This window comes from Dipodomys merriami, unplaced genomic scaffold (genome assembly GCF_024711535.1).
Source record: "Dipodomys merriami isolate MVZ:Mamm:240054 unplaced genomic scaffold, mDipMer1.0.p SCAF_1, whole genome shotgun sequence".
In the NCBI taxonomy this organism is placed as follows: domain Eukaryota; kingdom Metazoa; phylum Chordata; class Mammalia; order Rodentia; family Heteromyidae; genus Dipodomys; species Dipodomys merriami.
In genome coordinates, this window is record NW_027202270.1 from 46,003,853 (window position 1) to 46,025,001 (window position 21,149).

At 39.0% G+C, this 21,149-nt stretch overlaps 1 protein-coding gene across 1 annotated transcript in view; it reads left to right on the plus strand.

Moving 5' to 3' along the window:
- Lrp2 (LDL receptor related protein 2) overlaps positions 1-21,149 on the plus strand; it is a 196,126-nt gene that overhangs the window by 17,394 nt on the left and 157,583 nt on the right. The window contains exons 2-3 of the mRNA XM_070021406.1: positions 15,340-15,447; positions 16,687-16,809. Coding sequence (XP_069877507.1) covers positions 15,340-15,447; positions 16,687-16,809 — 231 coding nt within the window. The remainder of the gene's footprint in view (positions 1-15,339; positions 15,448-16,686; positions 16,810-21,149) is intronic.

Genomic DNA, 21,149 nt, shown 5'->3' on the forward strand with positions numbered 1-21,149 from the left:
TTAGGAGAATGAAACTTTTTTTTCTTTTTCTTTTTTTTTAGGGGGGGTCTGGTCGTGGCCTGAACTCTGGGCCTGGGTGCTGTCCCTCAGTTTTTCAGCTCAAGGCTAGCTCTCTACCACTTGAGCCACAGCACCACTTCTGGCTTTTTTCTTTTTGCTTATGTGATGCTGAGGAATCGAACCCAGGGCCTCAGGCATGCAAGGCAAGCGCTCTACCACTGAGCCACCTTCCCAGCCCCAAGAATGAAACTTAATAAACAAGCATGTATGTGGTTTGAGGAACAGCAAGATGGACATGTACTTCTGTTACTGTTTTAGTTCTTGGCTAAACTTTTTTTTTTAATGTGAGGTGTGTGTGTGTGTGTGTGTGTGTGTGTGTGTGTGTGTGTGTGTGTGTGTGTGTGTGTGTGTGTGTGTGTGTGTGTGTGTGTGTGTGTGTGTGTGTGTGTGTGTGTGTGTGTGTGCCAGCACTGGGGCTTGAACTCAGGGTCTTACACTCTTGCTTGTCTCTTTTGCTCAAACTGGCACTTGAACCACAGGTCCACTTCCAGCTTTGGGGTGGTTAATTGGTGGTGTTTCATGGACTTTTCTACCTGGACTAGTTGTGAACAAAGATCCTTAGAACTCAACCTGCTGAATAGCTAGGATTACAGGCATGAGCCACCTGTGCCCACCTAAGAAAACTTTAAGGGATGCCTTAGGTGATCTATTCAGAAGGAGTATATTAACATAGTGGGATATATATATATATATATATGTATATATAAATATAATTTTTGCAATGCTGGATGGAATCTAAGGCCTATTGCATGCTAGATAAGCACTCTGCAACGGGGCTACACCCCTAACCTATTTAGATGTATTGATGATATTCATATGTGAAGCTTGATTACATTAAAAAAAATCCCATACCAATTTACAATTAAGTTGTTACTTTATAGAATCTTTATAACTAAAGAATTTCTTCTATGCTTATTTTCTTCTCTGTCCTCTTGGAGCTTGGAGTTTGGAATGACATGGGGACAGAGTGAGTGACAATGTCAGGATTAGCCATATGTCTCTTGGATAGTATTTAATGCTCCTTCCTCCAGTATCTTCATGCTCTAGCCCTTGTTAAAAAAAAACAAACAAACTGGAGTTCTTACTGACTTTAATTCATGTTTCATTTAACTATTCTAAAACCTAAGGACCAATAATCTACATTCATTGGTTAACTCAAGACTGTAACTGTAGTTACTTAATTTTTAGAGTTGAGTGATTTACCGGAAACTTCATTTTTGACCAAATCACTAACATTAGTTTATTTTCTCTGCTTACCTTATCATTTAAAAATGTGTAATTTGGAGAAAATTCTATTAAGTAAATAGCTTTAATTATTTATGTGTCAGTTTATGTATGTATGTATGTATGTATGTATGTATGTATGTGTGGTTGGTGTGGGGCTTGAACTCTGGGCTTGGGTGCTGTCCTCAGCTCTTCAGCTCAAGGCTGGCGCTCTACCACTTGAGCCACAGTGCTACTTTTGGTCTTCTGAGTGGTTTATTGGAGATCAGAGTCTCACGGGCTTTCCTGCCGGAGCTGGCTTTGAGCTGTGATACTCAGATCTCAGCCTCCTGAGTAGCTAGGATTATAGGTGTGAGCCACCAGTACCTGACAGTTGATATTTTATTATGTGTATTTTTTAGTATAATTTATTACTACAACCATTACTTTTTTCAGCATTAAAATACCAAGATTCTATTTTAATGCATGTTTAGAATTTTATAATTGTAATGGTAACAAAAGTTTTTTTTTTTTTACTTTAACTTATGATACTAAAAACATAGATTAGGGAAAATCTGTAAAATACAGATTAGCAAAATATTAGGAAATCCATGCTCCTTTTAAAATTTCTGTTTTGGACAGTGGCTGCAAATAAACTGGATTTTCTTTAAGCTACTACTAATATTTGGGCAACAAAAATTCCCCATATTTGGGCCGAAGCAGAGCATCACTTATCATAAGTAGGTATCAGTTGGTGACAATATAATGTTGATTCAGTGTCAACAAGCCTCTGAGTTGTTTTGAGTCATCACAACCCCATTATAACACTACGTGATGACATTTATAGTGCCTGAAGTGATTTGGAGGCCTATAAATGCCATCGGAACCCAGGCATGACAAGGCAGGGCCAAAAGACTCAGTACAACAGATAACCTGCCTGGCAGATAGGTCCTAAAGTTGTCTTTGCTTAGTCTGTGATGATTAGCTCAGTGGAAGAAATACAAGAAGTTTAGTATTGTTCTATCATAAGACTTTGCAAATACAGGGGCTGGGAAGGTGGCTCAGTGGTAGAGCACTTGCCTTGCATGCCTGAGGCCCTGGGTTCGATTCCTCAGCACCACATAAGCAAAAAGAAAAAAGCCAGAAGTGGTGCTGTGGTTCAAGTGGTAGAGCGCTAGCCTTGAGCTGAAGAGCTGAGGGACAGCACCCAGGCCCAGAGTTCAGGCCTCATGACCGGACCCAAAACAAAACAAAACAAAACAAAACAAAAGACTTTGCAAATACAAACTAACAAAATCAGCTTTAGCTTTACCTGTGAAATTAAAAATTGTGATCAGGGTTTGGTGTATAATTCAGTAGTAGAGTGCTTGTCTAGCAAGCTCCACTCAGGCCCTATATACCCAGCATCACACATACAAAAAAAATCATGATTATACTTATTCACACATTGCAAAATTTTGATTTATAGAATCAAATGTTCTCTTGTAGCCAACCCTTCTTTTCTTTTTTCCCTTCCACTCACTTCCCTTCTCTTTTCTTTTCCTTCCTTCTTTCTGCTTCCAGGCTTTAGTTTACTAGATGATTGGTTAAAGTTTTGCTCAGGAGAAGTACCTAAAGCGTATTGGTGGAAATCTTTTGGCACCCTTGCTATGCAATATTTCTTTGTTCTGTTTTTTCATTGCTGGAGGTTGAACCCAGGGTTTGGCACATGTTAGGCAAACTTCTACTTCTGAGTTACACTCCCAGCCCTTTTGATTTCTTTACTAATTAATAAATAAATAAATTATTATTAATGTGTTGTACAGAAGGGCTACTGTTTCATTAGACAAGTAATGAGTACATTTCTTTTTTGGACAATGTCCCCCCCCCCTTTTTTTTTCTTATCCTGAACTCTGATCCTTGGCGCTGTCCCTGAGATCCTTTCACTCAACCACTTGAGCCACAGTGCTACTTCCAGCTTTTTCTGTGATTAATTGGAGATAAGAGTCTCTCGGGCTTTCCTGCTTGGGCTGGCTTTGAACTGTAATTCTCAGATCTCAGCCTCCTGAGTAGCTAGGATTACAGGTGTGAGCCAACAACAGGAAAAAAAATCCCTTATTTCCATTTCTTAGAGTTTATATAAATAGTATTTTAAATGCTCAGAGAAGTAACACCTTTGAGTTTCTCCCCTAGGGTATCCTCCTTTAGTCTGTTTCTGTGTAGATGCCTAGAGTCTTCTATGGACTATTATGTATATTTATATTATAGATCTAGTTTCCACATAATAGGGAAAACACATGTCATTTGTATGAGCTTGGCTTACCTCACTTAGCATGATTTGTTTTGGGTCTATCCATTTTCTGCAAAAGACATAATCTTATTCTTTCTAATGGATGACTAAAAGTCCATTATATATATATATATATATATATATATATATATATATATATATATATATATATATATATATATAGCACTTTTTTTCATGCACTTCTGTCATAGGGTATCTGGGCTGTTTCTATAACTTGGCTATTGTAAATAATTTAGCAATGCACATGGATGTGCAAGTGTTTTTATTGTATCCTGGCTTGTGGGGTTCTGGGTAGAAGCCCAGGAGTGTTATGGCTGGGTCTTAGGGAAGTTCTATGTTAAGTTTTTTTTTTTTTTAAGTAACTTCCAAACTGCCTTCCAGAGTGGTTGTAGTAGTTTACATTCCCACCAATAGTGCAATAGGGGTTCCATTTTCCCCACAGCCCTACCAGCATTTGCTGTTGTTTGAGTTCTTGATATTGCCATTCTAACTGGGGCGAGATGGGATCTCAGTTGTTTTGGTTTGCATTTCCTTTATGGTCATTGATGTTTGATGTGTCTATTTGCCATTCTTATTTCTTCTGAGAAGTTTCTCTTAGGCTTCTTTGACCATTTATTAATTAGTTTGTTCATTTTGGGGGAGGTGATGGTTTTTTAAGCTCCTTGTATATTTTGGATATTAGGCTTTTATTGGATGTATTGCTAGTGAAAATCTTCTCCCAGTCTGTTGGCTGTCTTTCTAGTTTAGTAGCTATGTCCTTTGCTGTGCAGAAACTTTTTATTTTCATGCAATCCCTTTTGTCAAGTCTCTCTCCTATTTGCTATGTACCTGGGACTTAAAAATTCTACCTATGCTATAACTTCTAATATTTCTCCTACTCCATCTTTTAAAAATTATTTATTTGAAAATACTAAAACCAGAGAGATTCCAGTTACATAAGTCAGGAAAAGAGTACATTTCCTTTTGGACAATGTCACCCTTTCCTTGGCTATCTCCTTGATTTTCCCTCCAACTCTGTCTTGCAGTAGTTTCAAAGTTTCTGGTCTGATGTTGAGTCTTTGATCCACGTTGAGTTAATACTGGTTCATGGTGACAAATAGGAATACAATTTTAGGGATGCCTAGGTTTCCCAACACTGATTATTGAAGAGGCTATCTTTTTTTTCTCCCTACCATATATCTTTGGCTTTTTTGTTAAATACCAAATAACTGTAGATATATGACTTTATTTCTGAGTCTTCTAGTCTATTCCATTGATCTTCTGGCCTGTTATTTTGTTCCAAGCTGCTTTTGTTATTATAGCTCTATAATAGAGGTTGAGGTTTGGGACTGTGATACCACAGCAATGCATTTTTTTTTTTTTGCCTAGAATTTCTTTGTTGTTCCATATGAATTTTTGGATTGTTTTCTCTGTCTCAGTGAAGAACATCAATGGAGTTTTGATAGGGATTATGTTAAATTTGTAGATCATCTTTAGCAGTATAGCTATTTTCACAATATTAATTCTACCTATCCATGAACATAAGAGGTCTTTATATTTCCTGATGTCTTCTATAACTTCTTTCTTCTGATTTTTATAATTTTCACTATAGAGATCTTTGCTTCTCTGGTTAGGTTTATTACTAAATATTCTATTTTTGTTTTTTGAGGCTTTTGCAAATGGAATTGTGTCCCTAATTTTCCTCTCTGCTTGTACATTGTTAGTATACAGAAAGGCTTCTGATTTTTATGGGTTGATTTTTGTATGCTGCTATTGTGCCAAAGTTATTGATCAGTTCTACGAGCTTGGGGATGGAGTCTCTTGGGTCCTTGAGATATAAGATCATACCATCCATAAACAGGGATAGTTTGATTTCTTCTTTTCCTATGTGAATCCCTTCTATGTCCTTCTCTTGCCTTATTGTTCTGGCTAGGAGCTCTAGAATTATATTGAAAAGTAGTGGAGAAAGTGTGGACATCCTTGCATTGTTTCTGATTTTAGAAGAAATGGTTCTAGTTTTTCACCATTTAGTGTAATGTTTGCTGTTAATCTGTTATATAGCTTTTATTATTTTGAGGTATTTCCCTTCTATTCCTAGCCTCTCCAGAACTTTCAACATGAATGGGTGTCAGATTTTGTCAAAGGCCTTTTCTGTAACTATTGAGATGGTCATGCGGTTTCTTGCCTTTAGTTCTGTTAATGTGTTTTTTGATTTAAGTATATGATCATAGTGTATGATTTCTATTCATCAGTTGTTGAATTCCGTTGGCTAGTATTTTATTAAAGAGTTTTGCATTTATGTTCATCAGAGAGAGTGGTCTATATTGGGTCTTTACATGGTTTTTGGATGAGTGTAGTCCTGGCATTATAAGGACTGGCAAAAAAATGTGCTTGATCTTTCCATTTCTACTTCATGGAAATGTTTGAGGAGTATTTATTGGTGTTAGTTTGTCTTTAAAGGTCTTGTAGAATTAAGCTGTGAATCTATCAGGACCTGGATATTTTCTTGCTGGATGACTATTACTTTCTTGATCTCATTGCTTGATATAGGTCTGTTTAAGTGGTTTATATCTTTTTGGTTCAGCTTAGGCAGCTTGTATGTCTGTAGAAATTCATCCATTTCCTCTAGATTTTCCATCTTACTTGTGTATAGTTTTTGAAAGTAGTCCCTTATAACCTTTTGAGAATGTTTATCATCTCTAGTTTTGTCCATTTGGATCACTTCTCTCCTTTTTTTTGAGGGGGGAGGTGTCAACTTAGCTAGGGGTCTGTAAATTTTATTAATTTTCTCAGAGAACCAGTTTTTGTTTTGTTGATTCTATGTTTATTTTGTTTTTGAGATAGGATCTCATTGCTACCTTTGTCCTGACTGGTGTCAAAGTCATGATCGTCTTGCTTCTGCTTTCTTGAGTGGCTGGGATTATAGGCCTGTATCATCACAACTGGCTTGCACAGTATTTCTTAAGATTTGAAGAAAGTTCTTACTTTGTTGACAGAAACCATGATGATCATAGCTAAAATGTCACTTTTCAGTCATAAACATGCATATTTCACTATTCTCCTAACAAATGAACTATTGATAAGCTCTATGTTATGTAACTAACAATGTAATATAATGATCCCTTCCAGAAGTATTAAAACTAATGATGGTCATCAGAGTTATTTTATTGGTGTTGAAGCTTCTGTTGCAGTACTTATATATATATATATATATATATATATATATATATATATATATGTATATATGTATCTTCTTCTGAAAATATACACAGACTGGGAAGTAACTTAGCTCCAAGCATGTGATTTTTGACTTTTAAACATACATAGAAATTATATAGTAGTCTAGTTTGGATTTGAGTCATAGCTAAATAAAGATATGTTGCTCTTTGTTAGGGTACAACATACTGGATATAATTTAAACCAAATTTAGGGCACAAGATGCTCAGTCTTATTAAAATTTAAGCTTCTGGACAGTGATTGTAACCTTGAAACCTCTCATTTCTGCTCTCTTTCTCTCTCTTGGTCTGTTGCCTCTTTTTTCTCTTTTCATGTCTTTAGAGCTTGTTGTATAAGCATTGTGACGTAAGAACCAAATGAGACCCAAATAGCATAGAGTCAAGAGAGAATGCAGCAAGGTGTTCATTTGACTCGGCCAAAAGATCTTAAGGAAATTAGCCTGTGACTGCGGTGACTTATCATATCTACCAATTGAAAGTCAAATATCTTCTCCTTTACTGCTGCAGTCATAATTTGCAGTGTCAGCCATGGTTTATTTGCTAGCCAGGTGATATCATCTATTAAGAAGACCAAAGTAACAGTGATGCCTGTGCTGTGATATAGTCATGTCAGTTTCACTTATAGTTCAACACCTGGGTCTAATGATTCAGAAAACCTGTGGTTAAACACTGTGGCTTGTGCTGAGAGATGGCCTGTTGTATCATTTAAACCCTTAGGCAAGGGCTGAGAAGGTGGCTCAGTGGTAGAGAGCTTGCCTTGCATGCTCAAGGCCCTGGGTTCGATTCCTCAGCACCACATAAGCAAAAAGAAAAAGCTGGAAGTGGTGCTGTGGCTCAAGTGGTAGAGCGCTAGCCTTGAGCTGAAGAGCTGAGGGACAGCGTCCAGGCCCAGAGTTCAGGCCCCACGACCGGATCCCTCCCCCCCAAAAAAATAAACCCTTAGGCAAGAAAGCTCCCTACCCGGAAATGTGTGAAGTCATTAATTTCTTGTGAACATTTTTTTTTTGTGCTTCAGTCCATTCAACCATTTCCCCAATAATTTCCATTGTTGTAATCAGAAAAGATATATTGGAATCTTTTGGGTGATTGAGATTGGAAATCAGCTCTCAAATGGGAGGTGATTTATAGTTTTGGTATGGAGCATCAGAAATCATTAAGTGTTGAAGGGCTTTTTCCTCTTTTCTGAAGCAGTTTGATTCATTGGGTCCTTATTTATCAGGGCAGGCAGACCATCTTAAATTGTCTTCTGTTTAGATAGTGTTCTTTTCAACAACCTATAAGTGTAACTCTTGTGCCATTAAAGATGTAAATAACCAGTTAGTCTCTAACAGGGGTTGGGATGGGGTGGGGAAGATTTGGGCTTAGCTTTAGGGGGAGTCTTTCTATATGACCTAGCATTTCCTGGGTGACTTAGGAGATAAGCACAGCCCCACATGAATAATTCACAGTAAGCACATAACTGCATATTAATGCAGTTTCAGTGCTTTGGTAGTTGCTGGAAGGAAGTTTCATTGCTGAGTATTAATGGTAACTTCTTGGAGAGTCTTTTGAATGGGGCATGTGAGAGATTGTAAATTTATAATTAATGTTGTGAGTGGATGTGATTAGCGTGAAGAGGATAAAACTTAACCAATTGGTATGATTTTCTTCTGATGATTATATGAACAGGAGAGGACTGCGTGACAAAGATGGTGTATTTATGGCTTTGTTTGTCATAGCCATAGTCCTTTTGCATTAATCAACTGCTTGAGGATTTTCAGCGTGTTTTCCCCTCTAAAATGGGGAGCATTCCAGGGCATTGCAGGCCTCCCTGGAACTTAGATTCCTTATCAGGCTCCCAGGGGAGTTCATTTGAAGTTGCTGGTACCAGTGGCTGGCTGCAGCATGATATTGCTCAATTCTAAGTCCTCTTATTGATGGGTAGAAAAGATTGAATTGCTGTTTAAGAAATTTTATGATCATAGGAAGGGAACAATTTAGTATAGGAGGTTTTTCTTAGATGATCCCTTTCATGTGCTTAAGACATCTTGAACTCTAGACTGTTCAAGCTACTTAGAGGTTATGAGTTGGTCTTCACTGGGGATGATAGCAACATCTTCGTGAGTGTATGGCCATATACGGGAGTGCTTTTTATTGTCAAGTGATGGGGGTGGGAGAGGGGAAGGAGAGCCAGGGTGCTCCACATCCTGCTTTGCTCATTACAGTTCTACACAGTAAGTAACTATCCAAATGCCAACAGAACCCTGAGAAACATGATTCTGCTTATAGATAGTTTGTGTAGTACAAACAGCCTGACTTACAGAGGCAGGAGCTGCTCAATGAAAAACAAGCAGTATATAAGGGGCCAGTGAATGGGAGAAAGGCAGGTTCCTGGGGGTTAAATGAACACAGAGAATAGACTGGTTATGGAAGATGATAACTTCACTTCCTTCCAAGAGCCTATAGAGACCATGCACAGACTGCGTCTTATTATTCTGCTGGCTTTTGGTCATTGAAAAAGCAGTATTTGAGTAAACAGTCTATCTGGCTGTCTGAATCCTATGGACAGGATGCACATTTAGCTTGGAGAGGATGGTGGGCAAATGTCACTAGGGCTTGGGTGGTGGTACTCCGTGGAACCTGTTGGCAATATGCCATACAAGTGGAGGCTCGGATCAGGCCTGGGGGAATAGCAGGGGGATGACAGGCAAGCTAAATCTCTGCTAGCAGCCTTTTGGGAAATCACCCATCAGCCTACTCCCTGGCTCATGCTGCGGGCCAGGTCCTGGGGAGTGAAGCAGAGCTCTATGTCTCTCTCATGGTCACTGTCTGTGTGCTAGTTCAGGCTTTCTCTACCCAGAGTAGCCTTAGTTTGAACATAATTTCTGGCACAGATGACTATTCTTTCACACCTTTGATGGTATCATTTATATTAGTTAATTGGTTTTTTTTTTTTGAGACAGGGTCTCATCTGTAGCTCTGGCTGTCCTCAAATTAGGAACCTTTTTGCTTCTGCCTCCCAAGGTCTGGGACTACAAGAGTGTCACCCAGCTTGGCAATGTTGATGTTGTCATTCTTTTGCTAGGCTTTTTCATCTTCTCAGCCTAGTTGCCCTAGTTTCCTAGCTGCTCCCTTTGCTGGGGCCTTAGAGGCCTGCTCACAATACCTTCACCCATGCTGAGCTATCCTTCAGTTGTTCTGATCCCACCTTACCCATTCAAGGAGTATGGGGCCACATTAGAAGAAAGCCAAGCAAGCATTGAAAAATCCTCAAGGGGAAGAAAGTGACCCTCTTTTCATCTACCCAAGTGCTGCTCATTCACAAATTCCTAGCATTGTCCTCCTTAACTCTAGCTGAGGTACTAGCCACACCATCTCCTGCAATTTTAGTTAATTCTAAAAACCTACTACCATCAGGGGCTGGGAAGGTGGCTCAGTGGTAGAGCTCTTGTCTTGCATGCATGAGGCCCTGGTTTGACTCCTCAGCACCACATAAGCAAAAAGAAGAAGAAAAAAGCTGGAAGTGGCGCTGTGGCTCAAGTGGTAGAGCGTTAGCCTTGAGCTGAAGAGCTGAGGGACAGTGTCCAGGCCCAGAGTTCAGGCCGCACGACCGAACCCTCCTCCCTCACCAAAAAAACCCACAAAAACCTGCTTCCATCAGGCACAGCTTTGGAGCCAGACTGCTTAGGGGGTGGATCCCTGTTCCAGTATCTACTAGCTGTGAGATTTGTCTGTGAAATGGTTATGAATCCTGTCTGATCAAGTCCATGGAAATGATGTAGAACATCGCTGGCAAGTTCTGGGTGGATGGGAGCGTGTCATTTGTTGCATGGAAAGCAGGATGATGAAGAAGCCTTTAGGGACGAGAACCTCACAGGTTCTATATCTGAAGTGGAGTAGCATCTTCATCGTTGTGGTTCTGAGGGAAGTAGATTATCACCGAGGCTCAGTCCCCTCCCATTACATAAGGATGACTCATTCTTTGTGTAGTTCTACATGGATATACATAAAACTTCGTTTAATATTGGCTCATAGTTGATACACAATAGATAACAACTTTAGTTGCTGCATAGGAGTTTAATCAATAATGCCTAAGTAACTTTTCTTCCTGTAAACTATAAGCTTTATGAAAAAAAGGGACCATATTTTATCCTTCCTTATTTTTTTAGTCTGGCTGTTTTAGTGTATTTTAAAATATATTTAAATGACATGCATTCATAATAATGCATTAATGATATAATTATAATATTACAAATATAATATTATATAATATATATTATGTTATAATATAACAATAATTTGTGGGTTTTTTCTTGTCTTGAAACAGTCTTGTGAAGCCTAGAAATGCACTTTTTTTTTTTGTAGGTTGTGGGCCTTGAACTCAGGGCCTGGGCGCTGTCCTTGAGTCTTTTTGTGCTCAAGGCTAGCGCTTTAGCACTTGAGCCACAGAGCCACTTTTTGAGTGGAGATAAGAGTCTCAGGGAAACTTTTCTGCTTGGGCTGGCTTCAAACTAGGATCCTCAGTTCTCAGCCTCCTGAGTAGCTAGGATTACAGGTGTGAGCTACTGGCGTCCAGCTAGAAATGTATTTTTTTTTAATTTTTAGTTTAAAAAATTTATTTATTCATTTATTTTATTTTATTTTATTTTATTTTGGTTGTGGGGCTTGAGCTCTAGGCCTGAGCCCTGTCCCTCAGCTCTTCAGCTCAAGGTGAACAATCTACCACTTGAGCCACAGCACCACTTCTGGTTTTCTGGTGGTTTATTGGAGATAAGAGTCTCATGGACTTTCCTGCTCGGGCTGGCTTTGAACTGTGATTCTTAGATCTCAGCTTCCTGAGTAGTTAGGATTAAAGGCATGAGCCACCAGCACCCGGAAAGAAATATATATTTTTAATATTTTTTTGCTCTTAACAAAATATCACAGGCTCTGATAAAACAGTCCAATGATGTGTAGACCGGATAGAAATATGAGCTATTTTTAGCCCCCATTTGGTAATCTGTTATCAAAGCAGGTAGAGAAGATATTCCATAGAAGTGAGCTATTCAATCCAGCACTGTTCTCTGCCTTGGACATAAGCCGCTGCTCCTTCCTCTTAGCACTTGCTGTTACCCTCATAGCTTATCTTACCATGTTCTTAGTCTAATACTGGAAGCATGGGATATGGCCATTTATAAAAAAAGATTATCCCAACCCTCCTTAAAAAAATGCATTTGATCTGGGCTCTGGTGGCTCACACCTGTAATCTTATTAGGAGGTTGAGATCTGAGGATCAAAGTTTGAAATCATCCGGGCTAGGAAAGTGTCTAACCACCAAAAAGTTGGAAGTAGAGCTGTAGCTCAAGTGATAGAGCAAAGAAATTAAGAGACAGTGCCAAGGCTCTGAGCTCAAGTCCCAGTACTGGCATACACATACAAAATTACATTTGAGTTCTATAAGGTTTGGGAAACAATTGATATACATTTTTTGGAAGGGATCAAAACTCGTGTATTTCTAATTTAATTTGTTGCTTTCATTGTTAGAAATTTTCTAGAGCTCAAGTTTTTTAAAGTGCCATATCAGTTGCTGGGTATTTTGTTCTCCATTCAAAGTCTGAATGAGATGGATTCCATATCCGTCTGTCCAATGAATGAGCCCAGTCAATATTGATACATAGTAAGTTTGGAAAATAAATCAAATTTTTACATTCATTCTAGAGTTTAGTAGAAGAGAAAATTATTCTAGAGAAAAAGATCACTAGGTCAATGTGGTACAGATGCTGGCATAGAACTGGCAGGTGAAAATCCCTGCTTTCCCTTTCTTACTGAACTGCTTTCTGCCTCAATTTCTGTGTTTGTAAAAAGTTCATAAGAGTGACATCTATCTCATAGGCTTTTGCTATGAGGATTGATAGTAACCGTTACAAGATTTTGGAGTAAAAACTACTTATTTAAAACACTACTTATTTAAAAAGCTACTTATTTAAAGCAGAAAATAATATATATCTAAACCAATTGAAATCAAAGCCACCTGCAGTTGTTATCAGATTCAACTTAGACCTTTTGACTATTTTTTTTTTTTAAACAGCACATAGTTTCTTTATAATAGAATGAATGATAAGCTTCTGACACCAGTTGTGCTGGTTGCTGAGAGGCCACCCAGTACTGATGAAATAGCTGTTTGTTTTTCTGGGGAGATATTTCCAAACAGTGGTCATTTAGGAGTTCTAACAGGCATGGATGTTACCATGGAAAAGGTAATCTGACAAATGAATGATCATGGATCTCTTGATAAATTGAGTCAACTGGATGTGATGCATGATTTTAGATAATGGAGTGATTGAGAAATAAACGGAAAATCAGTGCCTATAAAGAGTTACTTACTTACCTACAGCATTTCCCATCAGTTTCAGTTGTGTGTGTGTGTGTGTGTGTGTGTGATTTAAATAACTGGCATTGAGGTGTTTTAGAAATAGTTTTTGGGTCTGTATTTCATGCTCTTTTCGTGATATATTTATAATGTATGATATATTTATAGTGTATGCTGCAAATAATATTTTAACAAAAACAACCTGCCCCCTCAATCTGATTTGCAAATATAAGTTGCTTAAGAATTAGCAATAATTGTATGTATTTTTCAAAGAAGGCAGTATAGTGTCCTGAGAATTGTCTTCTAGAAACTTAGTTTCTAAGTTTGTGCTGTTTTTTTTTTCTTGCAGCAATATGAAGTATTTTTAAAATAAGAAGACTGTTCTTCACAGTTGTTATAATTTTTCAATCAGAACTGGTTAGATATTAAGGGAGACAAATTTGTTACATTGGCTTACTAACAATAGGCCTCATTGATAAAAGTGATTTAATGTATGTTGTGTTAATAGCTTAACCTCTGAAGCCCCTAATCTCCCATGGAAATATTGCTTTGTAGAACAAAATCCAATGAGAAGTTCTGGGATTCCAGAGTGAATTTGTACATTCCTTAGGGGCATTTTTGCAAGGGAGGTTGTTGTGTTTTAAAGGTAGTTGATAAGAGACCTGCACCACCAACCCCAGACCCGTACCACCAACCACCATCCTGCATTAGTCTATAGAAGGTATTTGGGTGTATGTACTCCTGTACCAGCCGGTACCACCATTTAGCCAAGTGAAGTTTCTGACCATTTGCAGCATACATTATAAATCAGGATGTCACTACCAGACAATCAGATTTGAGCATTCCGTGAACAAAGTAGCCTATATTCCCTAGGAATAGATCACTTCACTATGTTTATGTCATGCTGTCCATGTGCCTGCATTTATACAAGTCAGGGTAACACACTGTTTATTTATTCTAGGAGTAGGTAATTGATCTGTATATTTACCTAATTTGGGGTTCATTAGCCAAAAATTGAAGTGGGCAATTTAGCATGATTACTTTTATGGGGAGGAGAAGATAAAATTATTCTTCCAACTTTTGAAAGTGATTCCTCTATCCCTTGGGTTTGTGAAGCGATAATTTTGAGTCTTCTCCAAGTTGGGCTGGTGTTGGCTGTTCTCAAAAGAAATTTCCTATTTGGCACATACTGTGTGGGGAAGATTGCTGGCCAGATATATGGGGAAGCTTAGAGGATTTCCAACTGTCAAACGAGACCTCAGGAGAGACCCAGGAAAATAGCAGGATATATTTGTTGAGTGAATGAAGTTAAGTGATACTCTTTCCAGTGACATGGGGGGTGTCCCTGCCACTTGGGGGATGTGATAATTTTAGGGCTAAGTTTGTACAGTCTAGTTAGTTGTTGAAAAATTGGTTTTGCTTTAAAATAAATTTTCATGCTGGAGATATATTTTGGTGGGTGGCATACATAATTTAGAAAAATAATACAATAAAATATTTTTATTTGTGGAAATGACCTATTAGATTTGACATAGAAAATTGATGTTTCTCTTATTGGATATTTAGGGAGCTTGTAATTTTTTTTATTTTTTTATTTTTATTTTTTCCCCTTCCCACCTCTGTAATTTTTTTTTTGGTTTGTTTATTTTTAACAGTATTTTTTTTTTTCATCTTTTCTTTTTTGGTACTGGGGATCGAACCCAGGACGTTGAACTTGCTAGGCAAGTGCTTTACCACTGATCTACATCCCAGCCCTATATTTTTTTTTTTTAGCTATAAGTATTATTGTGATGAAAATATTTATAGTACTTAAAACTTTGTCCAGTCCTGTGGTTAGAAAATTTTAGTTCTTGGTGCCTTTTATTTTCTTTTTCTAAGTAAAAATACCAAAACAAATACCTAGAGGTCAAATAAATCAAATAAATCATTGCTTTTTCTATTGGCCCATCAAGGTATACTCTAACCTACTGTGCATGTAAATGACCTTTGTGGACACTGTCCCCTTCCCTCCTGCTCTCCCAGTTTTTCCCTCCCATTCCCAGTAAATGACCTTCTTAAATTCTACTTAAATCTCAACAAATATTTTTATGTTATCATTATGAAAAATGTTTTTCTAATTTTTTAAATGATGTGCTTGCCTTTATTTATTGAAATCGTTTTTCATTTCTTCCCCAGGGTTTGAATTTCCTTCATGAAATATTTGACGTTTTCTGAACTGTCATTCTATTTCTTGGGTGTTACAGAATGTGACAGTGGGCATTTTCGCTGTGGAAACGGACGTTGCATCCCTGCTGCCTGGAGGTGCGATGGGACCAGAGACTGCTTGGACGATACAGATGAAATTGGCTGCCGTAAGTAGAGATGAGCCAGAGTAAGGTCTGCTTCCGGTAACCTAAGTGTCGGGATATCAGCAGTATCCAGTAGAGCTGGGAGTGCAGTCCAGGGCTAGACTCAGTTCTTTTGAGATTTATGGGAGTGAATAGACAGATGATGGCATCAAGAATAGACAGATGATGGCATTAATAACAATTTCACTTCCTTTTGAGAGAGGGGCTCAGTTTTTTTTGGGGGGGGTCGGTCGTGGGGCTTGAACTCTGGGCCTAGGTGCTGTCCCTCAGCTCTTCAGCTCAAGGCTAGTGCTCTACCACTTGAGCCACAGTATCACGTCTGGTTTTCTGGTGGTTTATTGGAGATAAGAGTCTCACAGACTTTCCTGCCGGGGCTGGCTCTGATCTCAGCCTCTTGAGTAGCTAGGATTATAGGCAGGAGCCACCATCACCCAGCTAGGAGCTCCATTTTTTTTTTTAATCAGTATCTTTCTTACCCTCACCCTATAACCAGAGTCTGTCATTGGCTGTTACTGATTATTCACTCTGGAAAATTTCTGAGAAGGCAAATGTAATTCTTACCTTTGTTCTTGTGTAAACAAGGTTTTTGTCCTTGGCTTTCTTTCAAAAAATTTTTTCCTTTTCTTTTACTTTCCTTTTTTCCTCCCTTCCCTTCCTTTCCTGGTCCTTCTTTTCTCTGCTCTTTTCTTCTTTCTTTTTCTCATCTCAGTAATAACATAATGCCAGTGCCAGTAATGATAGCAACTACCATTGCATAGCACTTTTACTGACATTTAACTTAAATTTTTAATAACAAACCATGAATTGAATACAATTCATTTATGATACAAATATTAAGATTCAGAGAAGTTGCTAAGGATCCTAAGGTAAGTAAATTGTGGAAATAGTAAATATTTGCCATGTTTCCAAATCTTGTGGATTTTTCTACTTTTGCAGGATACTCACATTTAATTTTTTACTTAGAAATATAATTGAGTAATTTGTCCTTATTTTGTAGTCATACATTTATCTTTTATTCTCAGTGTGTGTGTGTTTTAATACTGCTCTGGGTCCTTAGTTTGTTTTGATGCCATGACTGAGACTTATCTGACAGTAAATTTTTAGCAGACTCTACTGGAAAGGTTGTTGACTATTTGCCTTCATGTACATTGAGCAGGAACTGACATTCACTTTTTGGGAGCACTGTGATGGTATGAAGGCACAGTCATTTGCCATAATAGGTCCTGTTTTGGTCTGTTTTAGCCCACTCTTCCTGCCAGACGGGCTATTTCATGTGTCAGGATGATGGAAGCTGCATCCCTCACTCTTGGGTGTGTGACCAAGAGGATGACTGTACGGATGGCTCAGATGAACATCAGCATTGCCGTGAGTGTTTCTAGAGGAACCCTCCTCCTCCCCCATCCCTCCCCCTGCCTCCCCTCCCCCATCCTCCTCCCCCACATCCTCCCTCCCCTCCTCTCCCTCCTCCCCCTCCCCCCTCCTCCTCCTCCCACTCCTCCTCCTCCTCTTCCTCCTCCTCCTTCTTCTTCTTCGGCTTGAACTCTGGGCCTGGGAGCTGTCTGTCAGCTCTTCAGCTCAAGGAGAGTGCTCTATCATTTGAATCACAGCACCACTTCTGGTTTTCTGGGGGTTAATTGGAGATAAGAGTCTCATGGACTTTCATTCCCTAGCTGGCTTTGGACCATGATTCTCAGATCTCAGCCTCCTGAGTAGCTAGGATTACAGATATGAGCCACCAGCACCCAGCTATCCTTTTGTTTTTGGGGCTCCAAAAATCTCACATGTCATAAGTTCTGTATTTTGGGATGGTTCTTCATGAATGCTCACCTGGGCCTTATGGATGAGGGAAGCTACGTATGTTAGCCATCTCATTCAGAGCTTGGATCATGCTAGAAGTGTGTACCCACAGGTTCCAAACTGGGAGAGGTCCCTACTTGTTTGGGTGATGTTATGCTCAAGAAAGAAAACAAAATATTTCCTGGTGATGGGGTCTTCATCCATGTGGCTCTCTGCTCCATGTCTCCCTTTGCTCCTGTGCATTCTGCATTCAGACTGTCCATCCCTTCTCCCTCACCGCTCAACTCTCTTTCAAAAAAAAGGGAAGATAAAAAGGTGTGTTTGCAGATGGAGTGGAAGTAGGAGAGGGTAGGAGGCTCTGTGGGAGGCATTGTTGTTGGTTTCTTCAAAAAGAGAATGCAGTAGTGTGGCTGGCTCTTGGCAAGTGCTTCATTCGGAGTACTCTCCAGGGGTAATGTTGCCATCTTTAAGATTTCACTGGCCCTCTGTGGGCTTATGCAACACAAGTTTGTGCTCAGGGCCCAGATACTTGACTCTGGTATTATTAAAATGGATTTGTATAAATGACAGGAAAGGTAGTGGATACATCCAATGAAAGGATTTCACAGTTTGTGCTCTGGAACCCAGGCTGGAAACTTGGAAGCAATTCCTGATTCTGTCTATCAATTTTACTTTACTATCTATCTAGTCTTCTCTATCACTGCTTGGTTTAATCACCAGCTTCTATCTGGTTTGCTTTATAAACATGTTGAAACTTAGCTTTCCTTTTTCATTTATGCTAATCATTCCATGTCAGCATCTCTCATCTGGGTGTCTGTAGCAGGGTCTGGACTGGTCCCCCTTCTTGTCCTCCTGGGCTTGTTCAGGGTCTTCCTGACATTGATGCTGGAAAGATCCAACCCACCTTTGCCACCTCTAATCCAGGAGAAAAGTTCTGACTTTCTAATAACTTTACAATGACTGCTGCTTATTTTTTTCCCATGGCATCCTCTGACCATTTCTGTCCTGAAATGTCCATTTTGAGGTCCAGATTGCTTACAGTTCCTTCTTCCAGTCTTTTGTTTCTGTGAGTGCTGTCTGGGTGCTCATTGCTAGGGGGAGGTGTCATCTCCTCAAGGAAATTGTCCCTGTCCCTTGCTCCTATCCCACAGAGAATGGGCCCCATGATACTGTTTCTGTAATTCCTATGTAGCTATGATACGCTTCCATAATGGCTTTCTAATTATTCTCGCTTCTCCTCCAGAAGACTGTGAGCTCCTTGAGGGGAAAAATATGTATTGTCTTCTTCTATTTTTGAGAAAGAGTCTAGCTGTGTAGCCCAAGCTGCTGGTGCACTTGGGATCCTTGTGCCTCTGTCTCCTGAGTGTAACAATAGGTGTTGAACTGTCTGACTCTTCTTCATCTTTCGGTTTCTATTGTTGGTGTACTGGTGGCACCTAGAATACCCTGAACAGATGTTTGCATAATGAATGAATAAATAAATGTCAGTTTTAGATTGGTTGATGGAATTATAGAAATTTACCTGGCCTTTTGTAACATTTGAATGAGCTTTTAATTGCTCCATTATAAACCTAATTGGAGATAAGAGTCTCATTCTCACTGGCTTTCCTGCCTGGGCTCTTGATCCTCAGATCTCAGCTTTCTGAGTATCTGGGACTGGAGGCGTGAGCAACCAGTGTCCCGGTCTTCTCATATTTTGTTTAAGACCACTCACTCATGACAGGAATAAAAGGAAGTTCTTTCATTTTTGTGGAAATTGGCAATACATATTTTGATGAATTATATAGCAATTAAATGAGGAGGTATCTTTTGAACCTTCTTCATAAAATTTTGTCTCTGCCATGTGCAGAATTTAGACATTTAGTTCCTTTTAGAAGAGTCCACCTATTCTGTACTCACTATAGAAGTAAAATTGAGCCCATAGGTACATAGTAGGAGAAAATAGGGAATCATAATATGAAAATATAAGAAATAGGAAGACTGGAAAAGTTTTATTTTCTATTCAAGAATTTTAAAATCACAATCAAACAAATGGATGGAAGAGACAAAGTGACAAGAAAGATAGAATTAAGCAAGTATAGAGGGATGTTTAAAATATTTTATGGGTAGCCGGGCGCTGGTGGCTCACGCCTGTAATCCTAGCTACTCAGGAGGCTGAGATATGAGGATCGCGGTTCAAAGCCAGCCCGGGCAGGAGAGACCGTGAGACTCCTATCTCCAATAAAACCACCAGAAAACCGGAAGTGGCGCTGTAGCTCAAGTGGTAGAGCGCTCGCCTTGAGCTGAAGAGCTAAGGGACAACGCCCAGGCCCAGAGTTCAAGCCCCATGACCGACAAAAAAAAAAAAAAATTATGGGTCACATGATCATATTAATGTTTGAATATTCAAGTACAAACTTTACAGCAGTCATTCTCATACAGCTGTGTGTGTGTGTGTGTGTGTGTGTATGTGTGTGCATGCGCATGTGCCAATCCTTGGGCTTGAACTCAGAACTCTGAGTTTTTTGCTCAAGGCTGGTATTCTATCAGTTGAGCCACAGCTCCACTTCCAGCTTTTTTCGTGCTTAATTGGAGTTAAGAGTCTCACAGACTTCCCTGCCTGGGCTGGCTTCAAATCCACAGATCTCAGCCTCCTAAGTAGATAGGATTACAGGCATTAGCCACGGGAACCCAGCTCTGTCATTTTTCTTTTATCTTTATCATGCCACATCACTTAACAGGTCATTTTTTTTTTTTTTTACTCCAGAAAACCAAGTTTTGCTAAACCTTATTTCTTTAGTACCTACGAAGTTCTACAAAAATGCAGAGGAACACATTTTTTTCCATCAAAGATTATATTCTTCTTTAAAATGCCTCTCTCCTCTCTCTTTTTGCTGGTCCTGGGGTTAGAATTCTGGGCCTGGGCATTGTTCTTGAGTTTTTTCACCAAAGGCTAGCACTCTACCACTTAGGCCATAGCTCCATTTCTGCATTTTTGTGGCTAATTAGAGAAAAAAAGTCATACAGACTTTCCTGCCCTAGCTGGCTTTGAACCATGATCATCACATCTCATTCTTTTGAGTAGCTAGGATTATAGTCATGACCACCAGCACCTGGCCTCTTCCATTATGTACTCTCTCTCTCTCTCTCTGTATTATCTTTTTTTTTTTTTTTTTTTTTTGCTGGTCCTCGGGCTTGAACTCAGGGTCTGGGTTCTGTCCCTGAGCCTTTCTGTGCTCAAAGCCAGTGCTCTACCACTTGAGCCATAGCGCCACTTCCTGCTTTTTTTGTTTATGTGGTAATGGGGAATTGAACTCAGGGCTTCATGCATGCTAGGCAAGCACTCTTCCACTAAGACACATTTTGAATCCTTTCTCTCTCTTAAAAATATTCTTTTATTGCTATTACTAAGGTGTTGTACAGAGTGGTTACCATTTCATAAGCACTTCTCTTTTTTATGTGGACAATTAAAAGAATGATAGGATACTGTTATGAAGTTGAAGTATTTCCTGCTTCAGATTTGCAAAATAGTTTTCCTATGATGCTTGTAAGTATCAACACATCTGATTGTCTTTTTCCAGAGGCTCATGTGATGAATTGTTAAAGCTTATCTGTATAGAATATAGAATATAAATATCCATAAAGAATATAGAATATCCATATAGAATAAAGTCATGCTTTGTGGCACATGATCAATGTTACAGTGTTTATAAAATAGAGAATGCAATAAAGAAAAAAAAAACAATGCATTCTCAAATTCCTGCCATTCAGGAATAACCAGTTATCACTTTGGCAAGTGTTCTTGTTTAGACAAGGCTTTGAAGGAAGTCAGTGGTGCTTCTCCACCTTGGTTGATACCTGTCTTATGTCATTCATTGTCCTTGCCATACATCGTTCTAACACATATTAAACATAGTGAAATTGTCTAC